This window comes from Triticum urartu, chromosome 5, assembly GCF_003073215.2.
Source record: "Triticum urartu cultivar G1812 chromosome 5, Tu2.1, whole genome shotgun sequence".
In the NCBI taxonomy this organism is placed as follows: Eukaryota; Viridiplantae; Streptophyta; class Magnoliopsida; order Poales; family Poaceae; genus Triticum; species Triticum urartu.
Window position 1 is genome coordinate 643,342,964 of NC_053026.1, and position 20,829 is coordinate 643,363,792.

At 47.8% G+C, this 20,829-nt stretch overlaps 2 protein-coding genes and 1 pseudogene across 2 annotated transcripts; 1 reads left to right on the plus strand and 2 right to left on the minus strand.

Moving 5' to 3' along the window:
* The first annotated feature begins 3,125 nt into the window (after positions 1 to 3,125).
* On the plus strand, positions 3,126 to 4,000 carry LOC125507612 (heat stress transcription factor C-2a-like). Its single transcript, XM_048672143.1, has 2 exons — positions 3,126 to 3,350; positions 3,437 to 4,000. Exons 1-2 carry the CDS (start codon positions 3,126 to 3,128, stop codon positions 3,998 to 4,000), a joined length of 789 nt encoding a protein of 262 aa, XP_048528100.1.
* A 22-nt stretch (positions 4,001 to 4,022) lies between these two features.
* Positions 4,023 to 7,573, minus strand: LOC125507613 (annotated as a pseudogene).
* A 1,911-nt stretch (positions 7,574 to 9,484) lies between these two features.
* LOC125506449 (xyloglucan endotransglucosylase/hydrolase protein 31-like) lies at positions 9,485 to 10,541 on the minus strand. Its single transcript, XM_048671263.1, has one exon. The coding sequence runs from the start codon at positions 10,405 to 10,407 to the stop codon at positions 9,715 to 9,717; it is 693 nt and encodes a 230-aa protein (XP_048527220.1). The 5' UTR covers positions 10,408 to 10,541; the 3' UTR covers positions 9,485 to 9,714.
* Between the last annotated feature and the right edge of the window lie 10,288 nt (positions 10,542 to 20,829).

Genomic DNA, 20,829 nt, shown 5'->3' on the forward strand with positions numbered 1-20,829 from the left:
TTCGCCCTGAGCGTCGCCCAACATCACACCCTCATGCAAAGCACCTCTGCTCGCCCGCACGCCGCCAGTGTCGTGGCAGCGCCACCACCACGTCGGAGCCATCCACCTCATCGCCGACATGCCGATGAGCCAGAATTGGTGCCCATCCACAAGCACCACACGAAGGAGGCAGCACCCGCCGCACCGCTGATCTGCAACCAGCCCGCGTAGGGAGGAGGGACCGCCACCCCACTCCATGACTCCATCTCGCTGGATCGGGGCGCCAGATCTGAATCCCGCTCCATCCCCGACATTGGCCGCCGGTGCCGCGTGGCCGGACGGGAGAGGCACCGCACGGGCCGCCAGGACGAGGTCATCGGGAGGTCGCCGCCAGACTCGTGCAACGCAGGTAGAAGGGCCGAGTCTCCCACAGCCGAGGACGCGCGCCGCAGTCGCCCAAGCGCCCATCACCTCCGAGGTAGAAGCGCCAGATCCATGCCGCTTGGGCACCACCGCACCCGCGCGCCCACCATCCCGCGCCGGCCGATCATCGGCGCCCCACTACAGCCTATATACCACCGCCAGAGTGAGAGCCTGGGGACCACCTCCCCGGCACCCAGCCTCGCGTCGCACACCACGCCGTCCAGGGTCAGCTGCCGCGTGCGGCGGAGTGAGTGAGTCCCGCCGCCGCCGGCTGCCGCACAGACTTTGCCGGAGACGTCACCGGACGATGGCAAGGGGGGGTGAACGGGGGGTGGCGGCGGCACCGCGGTAGGTTTCGCCCGAGCCGCTCCCTGGAGAGCGATGCGAGCGCTTTCTTCCTCGAGCTATGTGTCACTCTGTTGTGTTTGACTGTTTACTGTTGCCCCCCTCAAAAAAGAAACTATTTAATGTTGTACACTAGAAAAAGAACTTTTAACTGCTGTTGCTAAAAATACTGTTTATTGTTTATTACTGCAACCAAATGACACATTGGAATTTTTAGGCCATGCTGATTAATTGGATCGTTCAATAGCCATACTCAGCATTCTTCATCCCCTTCAAATTTCATGTCGCCGAAGAATGCTGAAACTTCACTTGATACATTCCTAGTAGCCAACAAGAAAGAAGGGATCTTTGTTCGGGGATGGCGTTTTGGCTCCCAGAAGCATATGCTCTGGATGAACAGTACCTAAAAAAGTCGTAAAATGTTAAAAAAAATCTGATTTTTGTGGATGTTCGTGTTAGTGTCGCAAGCATGCCTGACAATTTTCATGCAGAACGGAGCAGTAGTGTTTCATTGGTGAAAAAAATTGGAATGACATTTTGGAGTAATATTTGGTGTTCAATTTATTTAGTTTTTGCAGAGGCCAAAATTTTTAACCTTTTTGTCTAAATCTTTGCAAGAAGCATTTGGATGTGACTATGAATACGTAAAAGATTTGTCAGATTTTTTTTTTGAGATTTCAAAAATCATTTTCCGCGCGTAGTAGCACGTGCTCCTAAGAGCCAAATTGGACTTCCGCCTTTGTTCACTGCAAATAATTTATGAATCTTTCCTTTATTACTATTGCAGCACTTGAACCAAACCTGGTGAGAAAGATCTCCTCTTTCCACATGGCTTGTTGCGCGGATCGCCCACGCCGAGATCTATTCTTTACCTGCTCTGGCATCCCTCTCCTCTTCTTCCGTCGCCGTAGCGATGCATATTAAAGTGTTATCAAGAATAAACCAACTTTGTTGTTATAATCAAAATGTAAGGAACTTAAACACAAATAGTAAAAATGCTTTCCGTCGCTATTTTTCCTTCTCTTTGAATTCCGCATCAACTCTGTTTACTGTTTCCACCATACTGCTATCTTAGTGTTGTTATGTTGGATAATTTTTGAATGTGTTGTCATGTATTTGCTGAGATGGAAGAGAAAGAAGGAAAAAAAAATGAGTCTTGCATTCTCTTAGATGTCTTATCTCGTATTTAATTGAAACATTGATGGTATGCCTGAGATTATTAACCTTGATCTGTTAACCACCGGGCGCAGAATGTCGCCACCACGTACCCACGATGATGGATGGCTCGATGTTGATGGGGTGGCACGCACTCGCACGCCGGTCTCACTCTCAACCTGCACGCGAGAACGCTAAATCAGGAATCTGAACTAACCGGGGAGACGCACCCGGTAAGCTAACCGCCTCGACCCCCGCCATTCTCATCTGAAATATCTTTGCGTTCTCTTCAGAAGCGAGCTAGGAGACATAACCGCCCCTTGAGGAGTAGACCCGCGTAGGGATTTAGCCGTATTTGGCATTGACTATTCGCGCCCCCTGTCCGCACGTTATGTTTTCTTCCATTGCTAAAGAAATGGAAAGTTGATAGTTCAACGTTGCACCTGCCGCATGTCATTATCACCCAACAATCAAATTCTCCAACCTTCCATTCCACGAAAAGAAATGCATGACCGCCATTTAGAGAGAGAAGCTAGCAGGGAGCAGTTGCACTACTTATTCTAATGTTCTATGATTAATTAGCTAGCCAAATAACGTTGCCAAATAATATCCACACAACTTTTAACCATTTCAGTTATATTTCAATCGAATTCAGGAAAACATGCATGTTGTACATGTTTCAACAATTTTATATTACAAATTCTGAAATACTAAAAATCTTATGTTAGATTTTTAACATTGCAAATCGAAAGTTTTTTTTATGGCAAATTACGTGTGCGAACATGGCAGTTTCCTTCAGCAAGCATTGCAAATCCTGAAAAAAAATTTGGTATGCTTCCTAAAGGAAATTGCGGGGCTCAGGACACGTAATTTGCCATAAAAAATGTTTGATTTGCCATGTTTAAAAATCTGACATTAGATTGGTATCGGGGTCTTGAAAAATAGCTTCAAGGTGTATCTATGATTGGTCTTGTTTTTGAAGGTCTTGTAGCTGCATGCAATTGCTTTTACTTGGTACGTCGCGTCTCGTGTGGCGACGTCTGACACCTCTATAATATTTATAGGCTTGATAGGCACGAGACTCCTTCGTTCTCCCATTCATCATTCCATATCTTGAGCTCCCACACATTCCTCACATCCTTCACTAGCAAAGAGAGAGGAAAAGGCTAAAGTATCTTATATATTGTTGTCGTGTGCTCGTGGTGATGAGCGGCGGTGGTGGCATGGCCAAGGAGTACTCGGAGGGTGGTGGTCTGGTGGGGCTGATGCCGTTCGTGGCCAAGACGTACAGCATGGTGGAGGACCCGGCGACTGACGACGTGATCGCATGGGGAAGAGGCGGCAACAGCTTCATCGTGGCCGACCTCTTGGTCTTCTCGGGCACGCTGCTTCCCGCGCACTTCAAGCACTGCAAATTCTCTAACTTCGTTCGGCAGCTCAATACCTACGTATGTGCACGTAATACTGCAACTGCTACCACTTGTCTAACTGTGGCACTACCACTCTGCTGTAGTTAATCTGTACCACTCTCCAGGGATTCCAGAAGGTGGATCCGAATAGATGGGAGTACGCCCATGTGTTGTTCCTTCGGGGGCATGCGCACCTCCTGCACCAGATTGTCCGGCTCACCAACAACAACAGCAAGCGCAAGCCCAAGGACGACGACGACCACAACAACACGATGGTGGCCACTGAGGTGATCCTGCTAAAGCAGGAGCAGAAGGCCATCAAGGACCGCTTGGCGGCGATGTCGCGCCAGGTGCGGGAGACGGAGCGCCGGCGGAAGCAGATGCTCGACGTCCTCCTGAAGGTCGTTCGAGACCCCGAGGTGCTGCGCCCTCTCCTAGGCAACAACGAGAGCGAGGAGAAAGGCGCGGAGGTCAAGAGGCTGCGACTGCAGCTTCTGGACAGGGAAGGCCAGGTGGGCAGCACCAACAGCATGTCCGTCGACGGGCCGCTCTACGACACCACCCAGGACGAAGTCTTTGTGCCGGAAACCGGCATCGACTTCACTGGCTTCTACACTGGAGGCGGCTTCGTGGCGGACGGCAGCGGCGAGGACCCGTCGTACGCGTTCCCCATGGACAACGACTACTAACTGCGTGCTTTTGTTGATCTAGCTACCTGTATAGGTCAAGTTCCATATTCTCCTCCTTTGTCCTATGTACCTTTTTCGTATATATGGCTGAATCTCCGGACCGCTGCGAAATCAACTTCAATTGGTATCCCAGTCTATGCTTTGAATAAAACTCAATATATCCAGTCAGCAGTCCAAGTGTTAATTTGTGGAGTGCTAGATCAGGAACATTGGTGGATTAAAAAGAACAGTATTTCAAAGAAAACATGAATTGCAAGCCACACTACTGGAGGTAGATTTCAAAGTCAAATGTCACTAAGAGTCATTCATCTACTCTTGATAAAAGGAATAAGTTCAGCTTTAGAATACCAAGCGCTTAATTTTACCTTCCAATAGTATTTTCCACATAGAAACCATATCCCTTGACAGATTTTGCGGGTTTATGCATTTCAGCGAGCTTCCTTCCTAGAGCTGACTGACAATAAGCTGTTTGTTAATGATGAATGGTTTAAATAAAAGCTTGCAACAAAAGGTACAAGTTACCTTTTTCTTTGAATGAAAGGGGTTTCAGGACAAGGTTACCTCGCGGAAGCAGGTCGAATCCTTTATACAAGAAGGCAACATTGGAATTGAGGTAAATGATGATATAGGCCATTACTTCCAAACACAGAAAGGATTGAGACAAGGAGATCCGATGTCTTCTATCTTTTTTAATGTTGTCGCTGATATGTTGGCCGTTCTTATCAATAGAGTGAAAGAAAACAGCCATGTAGGGGGTCTTATCCCACATATGGTGGAGGGTGGGGTATCCATTCTACAATATGCAGATGACACCATTATCTTCATGGAACATGATCTAGCTAAGGCAAGGAATACAAAGTTAAATTTGTGTCTTTTTGAACAAATGTCCAGGCTCAAAATTAATTTCAACAAAAGTGAATTATTCCGTTTTGGGCGCACCAAAGATGAACATGATAGTTATAAACAGTTGTTTGGTTGTGAGCTAGGTTCTTTACCATTTACCTATTTGGGCATCCCAATACACAATCATAAACTCACTAATAAAGAGTGGAAATGTATTGAAGATCAATTTGAAATGAAGTTGAGATGCTGGAAGGGCAAGCTCTTATCTTACGGGGGCGGTTGGTCCTTATCAACTTGGTACTCACGAGCATGCCGATGTTCCTCCTTTCCTTCTTTGAGGTACCTATAGGGGTACGAAAAAGATTAGATTTTTATCGATCTCGGTTTTTTTGACAGACTGACGAGAACAACACCAAACATAGATTGGCTGAATTGGATATTATTTGTAGGCCGAAGGACCAAGGGGGTTAGGCATTGAAAATCTTGAAGTTAAAAATAAGTGTCTGCTTAGTAAGTAGCTTTATAGGCTATCGGTGGAGACGGAAGGGGTGTGGATATATATCTTACATAATAAATATTTACATACTAAAACGTTGGCGCAAGTGTTGGCACAACCGTATGACTCTCCATTTTGGAAGGGCTTATGAGGATTAAGAATGCCTTCTTCAACATGAGCAAATTCATTGTAGGGAACGGTCAGGGTATCAGGTTTTGGGAAGATACCTGGTTAGGTGAGACCCCACTAACCATACAGTACCCTTCCCTCTATAACATACAACAGAAAGAGGTTTCCTTTTCCATGGTGTTGGGGTCTGTGGCCCTTAACATTCAGTTCAGACGATCGCTAATATGAGAACGCTGGGATATATGGCTACATCTCGAGCGTAGGTTGATGGAGTTCAACCTCTCTAATGCATCAGACTCCCTGTATTAGAAATTGTCCATGTCAGGTGTCTTCTCGGTTAAGTCTATGTACACAGATTTGAGTAACACTGGGACGTCACCGAGGTTGATCTACATTTGGAAAATTAAAGTGTCGTTGAAAATCAAAGTGTTTATGTGGTTTGTACACAAGGGAGTCATTTTGACAAAGGATATCTTGGTAAAGCGTAACTGGGAAGGTGGTAAACGGTGTTGTTTTTGCGATCAGGAAGAGACAATAGAACATCTGTTTCTACTCTGTCCTCTCGTAAGTTACTGTGGTGTACTATTCATGTAGCATTTAACGTAGCTCCGCCGATCTCGGTTACACATCTATTTGGGACTTGGTTAACTGGGATTGACCCTAAAACTGCGGCATATATTCGTGTAGGAGTATGCGCATTACTTTGGGCCATTTGGAATTGTCGAAATGATGTTACTTTTAACAGACAAACTGTCACAGTTTTTCTACAGGTTATCTTCAAGGCATCAGCTTGAATCCATACGTGGTCATTACTCAGCCATGTGAAACATAGGGAGCTTATGGATACTAGGTGCAACCGATGGGAGATGGTTGCATGGGATACATATACAACCGGTTTGAATGACGGTTCAATAATAGGATAGGTGTTTACTCATCTTAGCCTATTTTAGCCAGTTGTGGCTTTTCATATTTTTATGTCAGATTTGTAGGACCTTTTGAGTCCTTGTTTCGAACCTGGATCTTTAATAATATGGCTGTATGCATACAGAGGATTGAGATCCAGTGATATGCCATGGGCATGTCATCCATGAACAGTATGGTGCCTTGCCCCCCTCTCCCCTCCGCCAGATCATGATCCAGCGGCCAGGGATGACATGAACAGTTCCCAGTCTACCGTACATCCACATTACAATATCTACAGTGATTCGTCTACAGGACCACGTCCACAGTGTTTTGTTGCTACAATGATTAATCTGGGCTGTCCATTCCAGATCCAAGGGTCATGTTACGGAGTGACATGCTGAAGGCATGTCACTGGATCTCTGTCACATATAGAGGCCGGGGGTTATCCTTCTTTTTGAAAAAAGGACAAGGTTACCTCTTACCTGGTGACCCCTAGAACGACCAAATTGAATAAACTCCATGATGATAAAATAACCGCCAGTTGGTAACGAACCAACCTGTAAAAAAGGGGGCATGAAGTAAGAAAATGCAGTGAAGAAGAAAAGGCGGCTGTAGGGAAGGTGCCAGGTAGTGAAAATAAAGAAAGTTCAGTAAGTTCAGTTCACAGTACCCCCCAATGGAGCTGGTCCCTGTGATCTGTGTGACCTTCCCCTCGGTGAGGATCCACTCCTTGATCGGGTCATCGCTTATGGCAGCCACTGTCCAATTACACGGGACAGGGTCAGAAGCTCAGAATCACGCATAAAACAGATCGGATGCATCCACACCCACAGCAATGCCATGAATTGGGCATGGAAACTGAAGCTGATACCCACATAATCACAACTATTGCAGGCCATGGCTGCCACAACACCTTAAATCCTATCAAAATTTCTACAGTCAACATTTTACATCGGGCCTGGCTATGGCTTGCCCTCGGCGTTCTGCTGAAGACCATCGACGCAGCCCGGAGGGTGGCAAAACTGAGCTTCGGCATTGTTCGTACGACAGCGAGGTGAAAAAAGGTTGCAGGATTGAGTTTTGAGAGAAGTGGAGGAGGACTTGTTACCGACGGATAGCCTCGAGGCTGCTCTGCGGGGGCAGGCGGAGCGACGAGGTCGGGGGCGGCGACTGAGGATGGAGGAGGCGGAGAGCAGCGCCATGTTATCTGCCATTGCAAGCACCCGCCTTCTTCTCCGAGCACGGACGGACGCCCGACGAAATCCTATTGGCTGACGCCCGCCGTTGCTAGTGGCCACTGGCCAGGACTAGGAGTGACGAAACGGGTGCTGCCCAGGTCTGACGGGCCTGGTCTTGACATGCGGATGGGTTTGTCCCTCCCGTTCGCTGGTCTAAGTGGGCTGCCAGCCCATTATCTCCCCCCCATCGGTTTTGGAACCTTCTAGCCATACGGTTTACTGGGCTGGGTTTACCGTGGTCATCTTTTTTTCTTCTTTCTGTTTGTTTTTCCTTTTTCCGCTTCTTTTTTTAAACTTTTTACTTAGCATTTCGTGATTGTTTTGAAAATCACAAACTTTTTTCAAATTCGTGATTTTTTGCCAATTTCATGAACATTTTCAAATTCAAGATTTTTTCAAAATCTTGAATAATTTTCAAATCCATGGTATCTTTTTGAAATTTGTGAACATTTTTAAATTCACAAAGATTTTTTCAAATCCACGATTTTTATTCAACTTCATGAGCATTTTTTTCCAAAGGTCAATGTTCAATGGTCAACGGTCAAGTGGGCTGCGGCCCATATAGCGTGTGTGAGTGCCAGCAACCTAACTTGCATTATAAGTGATGCGGAGGAGCTCTTGATGTGCCATTTATCCGGAACGAAGAAAATGTTAATTTGCATCATTATTTTCCCTTCTCTAAGCTCAAGGTCAAGATCGGGGGTGTTGTGGAGGCGTGGAGGGTTGTTGTGGGACGACGAAGGAGATGTGTGCTCAGTCGGAGGCCTTTGTCAGACGAGCGAGCTTGCATCAGACCCAGACATGTCGTACATCGATATCGGTGTTTTCTCCATGTTTTCTTTAAAGAGTCTTCGTCTTTCGTTTGTTGCGGTGAGACGGTAGCATTGCCCCAGGTTAGGAATAATGTTCTCCCCACCCTAACCCCGTATCGTTGTGTATTTTTTTTGCTGGCGGAGGGCATGTGGAGCTGTGTCTCCAGCAAGCCTTCTGGGATCCGATCGGTCTAGGTTTTCTAGTGGATCCTTCTAGAGTCAACCGGCTTTCGTGATCTGTGTGGCCTTGGGAGTTTCTACAAGCTGCTGGCGTCTCCTGATCTGCATCAACGACTTCCTGACCGTTGCTTTTACTAGCTCCTCGATTAAAAAAAGTTTTCTCTGTGAATGAAGGCCCAGAGGCGGCATCGAGCTATGCTCACAGCTCACTTCCACTGCATGCAGGAGCTAGAAGACTTCAACACCCCAAAGATTTTGATTGTTTTTCTATTTTGTTTGTAAGGGTGTGTTCGTAATGTCCTGTGACACTTAATGTATGGCCTTAGGCCTTTTTGAAGAAAAACAACTTCTTGGTCGCATGTAGTACTAGTGCACTATAAATGTTATATAGCGTTGTTATGCAACACTTGTGTACATAATGAGAGTGCTCATATATTGTACGTGGATGTTGTTATGATAAATGAAGTAATTGCATTTTGCTCAATTGTGAAGTATGGCCGGCAAGCCCAAAAAAACGCTTTGGGATGATGCATGTATGAAGAAATTTATAAAGTATTTGCTTGATTGTGCAATACTGCTGACAAGGCCGACAAGGCGGTTTTGGACTATGCACAAGATGAATATCTACTTTCAGTGCGGCGAAAGGTGTCAAGATCAACACAAGCGGATCCCATTCAAGTGGGGGTGAATGAAGGTACCATGAATAGGATAGCTGACGCTTGTTGTGTGCGAGAGGTCAATACGATTAGCTATGTTGATGAAGAATATCATGTGAACCAGATGTATGGGTCCATGTATTCTCTAATAATGTTAAGGCTTCACTCTGTTTATATTATGTATACATATCCAACATTAAGGTATAGTTATTCAAATGAACTGTGTGTATTGTTATTGTTTCTCCTTCACGGCAAATCATTCATACGTACATCTTTTTATTACAACACTTGAAGCAAACACACTCGTGACCAAGATAGGTAATTCCACATGGCTCGTGGGACGATCAGAGACGGAGCAACGCCGCGATCTAATGTTCACCAGCTCCGGCATCCACTACCTCCTCATCGGCGGCAGCATCAGCCTCATCTCCAGCGTTCGCATCAGCCATTCATCCTGTCATTCTTCTTCCTCTTCCTCCTCCTTCGCTGAGAGCGCAACGGGCACCCTGACATCTCTGTAGCTGCAGACGTAGGGCGCGTCGCGGCCGTGGTACGTGCCGGTCCACCTCCCCTCATCGACGCCGCTCGCGTCCCAGAAGGAGGCGTACAGGAACATGGGCTTCTCCGGCCAGGGCTCCCCGTCGCGCCGCTCCTCCCTCCGGATCATCTCCCCGTCGACGCGCCACTCGATGGCCTCGGCGCCCCAGGCGACCGCGTAGTGGTGGAACCCGTCGGAGGAGTCGAAGGGGAGCTCGTGGACCGCCTCCCTGCCCCCGCGGCCGGCGACGAAGAAGTTGGTCTGTACGGCGCGCTTCTCGTTGCCGAGGAACTCGAAGTCGATCTCGTCCATGTCGCCGGAGCCCTCCAGGGAGGAGAGGTAGAGGTTGTAGTTGAGCCCCGCGGTGTCGCCGGCGGGGGCGCGGACCGCGGCGGCCACGGCGCCGCCCGGGAGGAAGCGGCTGCGGGACCGCCAGCGTGCCCCGCCGCGGTGGTCGTACGTGACGTGGATCTCGCCGGACTCCGGCGCATGGCGGCAGGCGTCCGGGGTGTAGTCCACCGCGATGCGCGCCAGCGGCTCCGTGCCCTCGGGGCGCAGGTGCTCGTGCTGGTCGTCCGGCGTGACGTCGCTGGACTCGGAGTCCGACGCCATGGTGGTGGACGGGAGAGCGCAGAGGATTGGGAGCGAGGTGGTGGCGTTTTATTGTGCCGGACAGACGACAGCCGCCGCGCCGGGAACGTACGCCACCAGTCCACCACCCACATGCATGCTCTCGAGCTCTGCAGCTGCAGGAGTATTGGAGTAACATGAAGAACCAAGTACAATAATGAGCCAACGTGCTATTATTAAGTAAGAACAAACAACATGAGATCCATTTGTTGCAAGAGTAACATGAACACCATGTAAGAAATATTATTTGATTACACATGACAACTAAGAAAGGCTGGATGTACCTTACAAGAACAATTTGTCCATGAAAGAACATCTTAACATTTCTAGATGAGATTTGCTAAGTCTCGGTCGTTATGTCTGATGCTATATTCCTTTGATTTGCACGGAGATTCATAAGATTTTTTTTTCTTTTTAGTTTTCCCTTTTTTCTTCTCATATACTATATCACTTGACTGAGAATTAGTCAAGTCTCAGTCGACTGAGAACTACTCACATCCTTTTGAGATATCCCATACCAGATGGAAAAAATAAATAAAATAGTTTTACTAAATCACATCTAGATGTGTCCTAAGTATTGCACATCTAAGTTCTATGTCATTGATTTTACGCGAAGATTCCGATGTTTTTTTTCTTTTTATGTTTGATTAAGTCACTGGATATGCAATAACTAGAGCACATCTAGATGCGCTCTAGATAGACCCTAGAGAAAAAGTTATTGAAGCGTCACCGCTGAAAGATCCACAGATCCAATGTGGAAGAGCAAGAAGCGAAGCGATCTTCCAAGCCATAGAGGTGTCTACACCAACCTTCAAATTCAAAGGCAGCCGCACAAATGTGAGAATGTGACCACGACGAGGACAACGACCAAACTACAAACGAAAGTTATGGGCACATTCAGCATATTGGAGATAAGGAGGCTTACAAAGACTTTAGTTGCTAGATGAATGCCGCCACATAACCCTGCACTATTAGGAAAGGGTTTATACGTCAACCCAAATGAGTGACGGGCCTGGCGGGGTATCCGCTACATCTACTTTTTAAAACAAGCAGTGACGGGTAGCAAAATCTGCCCGCCACAGCTAACAGACTAACTATGACGGGCAGAACTCATGACCCGCCACAAGTATAATCTCCCGGATGAGCGTGGAGGAATGGTATCGAGGTGGTGGGGTTTTGTTGTGCCGGATAGGCGACAGCCGCCGCTCCGGCAACATGCTCTCCAGCTCTGCAGCTGCAGGAGTATAACATGAAGATTCATGTACGTACAATAATGAGCCAACTTGCTGAGTGAGAACAAACAACATGAGAACCCTTTGCTGCAGGAGCAACATGAAGACCATGTAAGAAATATTATCTTGATTACACATGGCAATATTTTTTTCCCTTTTTTCTAATTATATTTTCTTTTTTGGTTGTGTGCATCCTGGATATTCTTAGGCATCTTGTTAGTGCAGAGGCTGGGTGTAATTGATATCTAACCCTTCCGTTCCAAAATTATTGTCTTAGATTTGTTTAAATACAGATGTATCAAGTCACGTTTTAGTATTAGGAACATCTGTATCTAGACAAATCTAAGATAAGAAGTTTAGGACAGAAGGAATACTTGATATTAATATATTCCCCTTTTAAAAAAATGACAACCAAGGAAGGCTGGATCTACCTTACAAGAACAATTTGTCCATGAAAGAACATTTTAACATTCCAGATCAGTTTTGCTAACATTTTAACATCGTTATGTCTCAATCTCGATGCAATATTCTTTTGATCTTGCACGGAGATTTGTATACTTTTTTTCTTTTCAGTTTTTTTCATTTTTCTTCTCATATACTACTTGATACTTGGTTAAGTCTTAGTCGATTGAGACCTAATCACACCCTTTCCAGATATCCCATTGCAAATGGAAAAATAAAAACATTTTATGTATGACAGAAAAAATAAATAAAACAGTTTTGATAAATCACATCTAGATGTGCCCTTAAGTATTGCATATCTAAGTCCTATGTCATTGATTTTATGCGAATGTTCGTTTTACTAAATCACATCTAAATATGCCCTAAGTATTGCACATCTAAGTTCTATATATAATGTTATGGATTTTACACCAAGATTCGGATGGGTGTATGTTTTTTTATGTTTGATTAAGTCACTTAGATATACAATAACTAGATCATATCTAGATAAGCCCTAAATAGACCCTAGAGAAAAAAAATTTAAGCCATCGCCGCTAAAAGATCCACGGATCCAACGTGGAAGCTAGTAGCGATAAGCAAAGCGATCTTTCGAGCCAAAGATGTTCTTTTCTATCCCAACCTCCAAATTCAAAGGCCTAACGTGGCACCAGAAACCGTACCAATGTGAGTATGTGACGGAGAGGAGGCCCATGACCAAACTGCAAAGGAAAATATGAGTGCCACCAGACAAACCCTAACCTCACCTACCAAATACGCCGACATGAATCTACACCAACAAGCCATCAGCGCCACCACATCCAACACATGGGAGATAGGGAGGCTTACTGAAACTTTAGTTGCTAGATCAGCGGCGGCGTGTAACCCTCCCAAAAGATCCAAAACGGAAAAGAAAAACTAGAGCTCCATCCAGTATAGCGCGGCCTTCGCACCTTTCGGTGGAGGAGTAAGGGGACAACAAACTACCAGCGTATAATGACGGAGACAAGCCTAGAGCAGTTAGGGTTATACCTCTAGACCTAGTAACAACAACCCTTTCAATTAATCCTTATAATGTATAGAAAATCATCATAGTGCATCAGTGAAGCTAGCTTAGCCCTAGGTGTAACCCTATGCTAGCTTCGCCCCAGCCGGAGGAGGCATGGTGGCGGCATGGTGTGCTCGAAAAATCTTCTCTAGAGGGTTTAGAGAGGAGATGACTATTATATAGTATAGAATTTGAATCTCAAATCTTGCAAATGGTGAATGTAAAATATCTACTCAGAGTAGCAAAAATCTTGCAAATGGTGGAAGCACATAAAACTTTCTCGCAAAAAAAGGAAGCACACAAAGCTTAAAATTTGACACCAAAAAACACAAACGAAATCACTGTTCTGACCTTGTCAACGTTTATAGTCACAAACTGAACTTGACGTGAAAGTATTTCGCGATTTGACCCTTTTAGAAACGCCAGAGCCCGCGGCGTTTCCACCCAACATAGAAACGCCGAGCAAGCTAGCGTTCCCTGCCAACACGGAAACGCCGAGGCAGCTAGCGTTTCTGCCCTGGCCCACAGTCAGTCCGAACCCGCTGTTTTTGCTGACGTGGCACACGTGAAACGCCAAGGTCCTTGGCGTTTCTGAACTGGATTAAGTAACGCGCGCGGGCCGCGGGGGCCTAACCCAGCCCACTCGCAGTCCCAGCCCCGGTCGGGCAGTTCTTCGAGGACGAACTGGCGGCCGCCCCTCCCTCTTCTTCACTTGTTTTATTTACCTTTGCCAAGTAATATTGTTTCTTACACATCAAGTCAATTTGGACCATGCGGGACGCAGCTCCTCCTCAAAAAAAAAAAACAGTTAGGGTTTCTGCCTCTCGCCGGCGCCGACGCAGGTCCGCCTCATCTCCGGTGGCCCGAGGGCCATGGAGGCGTGGTGGATCCTGCCAAGGGCCGGCAGGAGGGCTTCGTTTTTAGCCGTTTCTTTCAGTTTTGTTAGGGTTTGTGTTCTGCTCAGGAAGGCGAAATGGTGGCGGCTCCTTGAAGATGGAATAAAGGTCTCCGCGCCTAGCCCCGTTCCCGCGGTGCGTCTAGCATCGCTGGTGGGCGTGTGGAGGTGTGTCTCCGACGAATCTATCTTAGGTGGATTTGCTCGGATCTCGTTGGTGTTCGTCTACGTTCGTGTGTCTTCGGATTGGATCTTTCCGATCTACATTATTCTTCATCCGTGGCAGTTGCTGTCCTGGTGCGTTGGTCCTATGCGGGCTTAGCACGACGACTTCCCGACTGTCTGCTACAACAAGTTGTGCCCGACTCCGACGATGGAGGGGCGATGACGGCGGCGCCCCTTTGGCTTGCTTCAGTGGTTGTAGTCGTCGCTAGGTGGTCTACGGATCTAAATGTAATTTTTATTATTTCTGGTGTTTATTGTACTGTCATGATCGAAGATGAATAGATTGAAAGATTTTCCGAAAAAAAGTAATATTGTTTCTTCGTGAACATAACACACTTTTTATTGCGAGTTAGCAGAAATACCCTATTTTCTCTTTTTTTCACGTGTAATGTATTTTGGGCCCACCTGTCATAATTTTGTGGACCAAAATACCCAAGTCATTTTTCCTCCTAGGCTGCAGTTTGACCGGTCGAACGATGGAATCAGTCCATCCATGGTGCTCGGTTGAGGAATAGAACCTCCTTCCTCTGCGTGCCGCGCCGCGCGACTCCTTCCTCCAAGCTGCGCCGTGCCCTTCCACATAGACATCGCAGCCGCGTCGGGATTCCTCATTCTCCTAGGACGGGCCGCCTCCTCACCACCTGCCGGACCGCGCGGCGCTGTCTCCCTGTCTCCGGCCACCGGGGCCCGAGCAGCTCCGCGCCGCGGCGAGACCTTGCAAGTCTGCCGCGCAACTGCGTCAGCGACACACAGACACTCCAGGCAGCTTACAGTTATAGGGGCACCGCACACAGACAAATCCCAGATCCACGCCCACATCTGGCTGGATTGGCCAACCCTCTCCTGACTGACATGATCTCCTCCCGCGCCCCCGCCTCGCCCCTCTCCCCGCATCTGCCGGGCCTCCCCCTGCCGCGCCCGCGGGCTCGCGGCCGGCATGCGGTTCCAGGCGCAGGCGGGGGACATGGATGCGCACTACATGCGGCAGTGCGTCGAGCTGGCGCGGACGGCCGCCGGGCACACCAGCCCAACCCCATGGTGGGCTGTGTTACGACCCAACCTACTGCACTAGCCAACACCAGTGACCAAGCCCAGGAGAAGAATGAACGAGCCCGCAAGCCCAACAAGCGCTACGGCGGCCCAGAATGGATGACCTAACTACTTAAGCGAGCGAGCACCAGGGGAGAAGGTAGGCAGAGACAAGACGCTGGCAGCACAACTCTCACTCTCGATCCCCTTCTCTCTGTATCTCATGAACCCTAGATCGAAATTCTCCAATTCCTCTGTACTCCGACTCTGATTATGCCAAATTATCTAGTGGGAGCGTAACATTTGGTATCAGCAGCCTTTCCACCCACCACCTCAACCCTGGCCGGTCGATTTCCCTCGATCATACAGACCCGACGCGGCAAGACCACAACCATGTAGGAGACCAACAAGCCCTGGCCGATCTGACGGCGGCGATCAGCGCCATGTCGTCCCAGATCGGCGAGATCCACCCCATCGTCCTCGAGCTCCAGGGGTGGCGACCGGTCGTCAAGCGCTCGGTGGAGGACCTGCATTTGGAGGTGGGCGAGCTGCGGCAGCTGCTCAAGGAGGTGCGGCCAGAAGCTGCGCTGGTGATTGATCCGGCATCAGCGGCGGCCACGGAGCCGGCGCATCCGATTCGCCTCGCGGATCTTCCTCCACTCCTTTCGTCGACAGTAGCACCGCCACTCAAGCTTTCTCTGATCGCGGATGCGCGTCTTCCTCAACCCAGCGAGTGCCTCTTGCCTCGCGGTGGCAACGGCCACGAGCCCGCTGGCCACGACAGGACTCAAGATTACCGAGGGATGTTGCCGGGGGAACGGACCCCGCGGGCACCCTCGGTCACGGGTATGGCCGATTCCCATCCTTTTGTGGCAGATAGTTCGTTTATGGGAGAGCGTCAGTTCGGCTTCAGTCGATTTCCTCCTCCACCATGTTTTGATTTCCCTATGTTCGATGGCGATAGTCCACGAGCTTGGCGTCAAAAATGTGAGGCGTATTTCAGAGTTTGTATACTCAGTCCGGACACTTGGGTGAGTTGCGCCGTGATGTATTTCATCGACTGGGCACTGCCGTGGTTATAGTCCACCAAAGCGCACCTACTTTATACAGATTGGGGTGCGTTTGCAGAGGCAGTTTGTGTGCAATTTGAAAGTGCGTTATATCGACTAGAGGAGGGGTGAATAGGCGATTTTTATGGAAGTCTTCAAAACGTGAAAGTTATGAAGACAAACGATAGAAATAAACCTATTACCCTCTGCAGCGGAAGGTAGACTACACTAGGCAAGCCATAGTCAAGTATTCAATAGAGTGACAGCACAATGACTAATAGCAGTAATGTAGTAAGGATCAGGTAGGAAGATATTATGAAGCCAAACCGAACACGCAGTCACTCAGTGAAGATAAAAGATAGTGCAATCATACAATGACTTCACAAGGAGTAACAGTACGTAAAGAGAAAGGAAGGATGAAACCAGTGACTCGTTGAAGACAATGATGTGTTGGACCAGTTCCAGTTGCTGTGACAACTGTACGTCTGGTTAGGGCGGCTAGGTATTTAAACCTGAGGACACACAGTCCCGGACACCCAGTCCTGAACACGCAGCTCAGGACACCCAGTCCTCACCGTATTCCCCTTGAGCTAAGGTCACACAGACCTTGCCCAATCACTCTGGTAAGTCTTCAAGGTAGACTCCCAAACCTTCACAGACTTCGTTCACCGGCAATCCACAATGTCTCTTGGATGCTCAGAACGCGACGCCTAACCAGCTGGAGGATTCACAGTCCTCAAGTGTAATAAGTCTTCAGATCACACAGACAAGAAGACTTAAGTGATGCCTAATTCTCTTTGGCTCTAGGTGGTTAGGGCTTTATCCTCGCTAGGAATTCTCTCTCAAATGCTTCGAGGTGGGTTGCTCTCAAACGACAAAAGCCGTACACTAACTCTGAGCAGCCAACCATTTATGGTTGTAGGGGGTGGGCTATTTATAGCCACTAGGCAACCCGACCTGATTTGTCCGAAATGACCCTGGGTCACTAAGAAACTGACACGTGTTCCAACGGTCAGATTTCAAACTCACACGACAACTTTACTTGGGCTACAAGCAAAGCTGACTTGTCCGACTCTGGACAAGATTCGCTCTCATAGTCTTCACTCGAAGACATAGGTTTTGTTTAAGCATCACTTCAGTCATTCTGAATGGTTCTCTTGGACCCCACTTAATAGTACGGTGGTTCCTATGACTCAACAAGGAAGAGGAAAAAGAGCTACGAAAGATCTAAGTCTTCGAGCTCCACAGGCTTCATGCGATGTCTTCTCTTGTCATAGTCTTCAATGTGAATATCTTCATATACCACCTTTGACATCAATGTCTTGATACATTTTTAGGGGTCATCTCTGGTAAGAAAACCGAATCAATGAGGGACTTCTACCCGTGTTATCCTGCAATTCTCACAAACACATTAGTCCCTCAACTAGGTTTGTCGTCAATACTCCAAAACCAACTAGGGGTGGCACTAGATGCACTTACAATCTCCCCCTTTTTGGTGATTGATGACAAACTAGTTGAAGTTTTCAACGGGGAATATAATATATGAAATTGTAAAGGATAAGGAATTGTCTTCATAAGTTGCAAGGGCTCCCCCTGAAGATGTGCATATAAGTAATTTGCTTTTGGAATGCAAATGCACATGGCAGGTTGTGCTTGTGGGGATCCTCTTCAACTTATGATGACAATCCACTATGCATGTGAAGGTATGTGAAGATAATGACATGCATAATGGAAAATGGACGTCTGCAAAATGATCTAAGTGTGGAATTTATCGTCGCACATGCGGAATTTATCATCGCATCACAAAATGGCAAATAGGTAGCAGACGACCATCGAGTTTAAGTGTTACAACTCAAAGAACCAAATGTATCAAAATGAGAGTTGTAAACACGAAGCAAAATATAAAGCACCCGCCCATATAGACCCGCTTGAAGACTATCAAACTCATATGCTTTTCCCCCTTTTGTCAGTAAGGACCAAAAAGGTTTGAAGACATAGAGCATCTACTCGTTCCCATGAAGAGTAGGTGAAGCAGCAGGGTCGTTGGTGGTGTTTGGCGGTGCAGAAGAGCTTGGAGCAGAGTTGAAGCGTGCTGAAGGAGGTGGCAGTGAAGTAGCATCGTCTTCATCCTCGATCACTCTGGCATTCACAGTTGCAGCAGAGGAAGAGAACTCAGAGTCTTCAAGAGATGGAGTTCGTCGCAGCATTGCCCTTCGAGGAGGTGTGGAGTCAAACTTGAAGCGCTCAGAGAAGCCATCCTCTTGAAGATCATCTTCAGAACACATCAGCGTCAGCCCTTTCCATGTGCGGCGAGAGGTTTCATGGGCAACAAAAGCATTCTTGGTGGCAAGATTGCGAATGCGATAAACATCCACCAAGAGGCTTTGCATTTGACGCTTCAGCCAGTCATGATGCCTATCCTGTTTCTGATAAGAGCCACAAGAAGCTCTTGGTCATTGAGAACACGAGTGCGCTTCTTGGGTCGTGGAGCAGTTGTACTGTCAGTGGTTTCAGTGAGAGCAGGATGCGGTGCACGTGTAGTGCCAGCCAAAGGATACACACGAGCGACTGCTTCAACTCCTTCAATGTTCTGAGAAAAACTCTGATGCTCTGCATTCTAAAGACTTAGAGGTTCCTTGGGAGGCTCAGGATAGATGGCTTCAATAGACATATCCACACCAGGCAGAAAAATCCGATGATTGCAAGCAGATGGCTGATATGAGATAGTGGAGTGAAGTTTGATCAGCCGCATGACCCATGGGGCGTAGAACTTCAAGCCAAACAGATCAGAGCCTGATGCAGCAAGTTGGCGAATGAAGAAGTCCTGTGCATTGAAGCATTTTCCATGAAGAATATAGAAGACCAAAGTCTTCATTGCACCTTCCAGCTTGGCATGTGGAGAGTGCCCTTTGATGGGCCAGGGAGTTCGCCTTATGATGTGATAAATAGTCCTTGGCAGATACTCTAGATCTTCAACAAAGAACTCTTTGGGATATGCAGCATCTTGGGGTAATGGCTTCATCATACTGAGCATCTGACTCATGTTAGGTTCATGCCTCTGAAAGATGCTCTCCACAGCTTCACTGTGAAGTTGACAACCAGATTCGTAGAGATCGCCAGGAGTGGGAAGACCAGTGAGCTCAATGATGTCAAAGGCTTTGGCTTCGTGATGAATGTTTCCTGTCATCCACTCCAGGACCCAAGTCTTCGGATCTCTGTTATACCCGCGGATGTGAAGTGTGGCATAAAATTGGAGCAGCAACTCTTCATTCCAATGCTCTTGGTCAGTGACGAATGGCAGCAATCCAACTTCTTTGAAGCAATCCAGAGCTTCTTCCAGACAGGGCAGACCAGCTATTGCTTCAATGTCAAGACGCTTGTGTGAGAATATGCGACCTTGATTGTATAGAATGCAGGAGTAATAGCTTCGCTGAAGATAGCTCCAGAACCGATCAGATGATATTCTTTCCCTTGAGTAGGGGTTCTTGGAGCTATTGAAGAATGTGTTGTCTGCTCTGAAGCCAATGATATTGAAGGATCCAGGTGCTGATGCAGGACCAGGGAACCTGGGCAATCTTGGGATTGGCTTCTGTACCTGAGGCCTGTGCTCAACATGATAGTCGAACTGGGACCGGCAGCAGGTGCAGGAACAGAAGCAGTGGGATCAGTGGCTTCGCTGACTTCTGATGCTTTTGTTGGGGAGGGCTCCACATTAGCTTTAGCCATGACAACGTCAGTGGCTTCATTGGTGTTGGTGGTGGCAGCCTCAAGATTTTCAACCTCCACTAGACGAGCTGGAGGGTCGGTCACAATCATGTTCTCCTCGAGAACCGCTTCTTGGTGGGACAGGGGAGTAGCAGCTTGTGGGACTTCTTCTTTATCGGCTGATGCAGCCGGAATGTCTTCAACAGTTTCAGCTTCAGACGCAGAGACTGGAGGAATTGGTCCTTTGCGAAGCCTGCGCAACGCAGGCGACGCCTGTGTAGTTGGAGTTGGCTGGGCCTCAAAGTCTTCTTCCTCTTGTGGGCGATCAGCCCATGAAGCATCCTGAGCAATTGGCGTCAGAGGACGACCAATGCTGATGAGTTCGCTGTGCTCGAGCTGCGGAAGGTCTGCACCATCTTCTACATGGTCATGGTGACCAATGTCTTCAGCAGCGATGGGGTCAGCTGCTGGAAAGTCTTCAGCTTCATGAGCCTCTGTGAAAGTAGGCTCATGGATTGTCAGTTGGCGTTCAGCGTCAGGACGAACCATGGTAATGGGTTCAACAATCAAGGGCTCTGTGGGAGCAGCCCGTTCTGTCTTGGTCTTCCTCTTCTTCTTGAAGGGGGCAGTAGGAGAGGCTTCAGGATGTTTCCTCTTCCTGGCTTCAGCCTCAGCAGTCCTTGTCTTCTTCAGCTCTGAAGTGGTTGACCGGGCTTTTGGCTTCGAGCCAGTCATTCTAGTTGGGAAGACAATGGGATCTGCTTCCTGCCTTGGTGCGTCGGG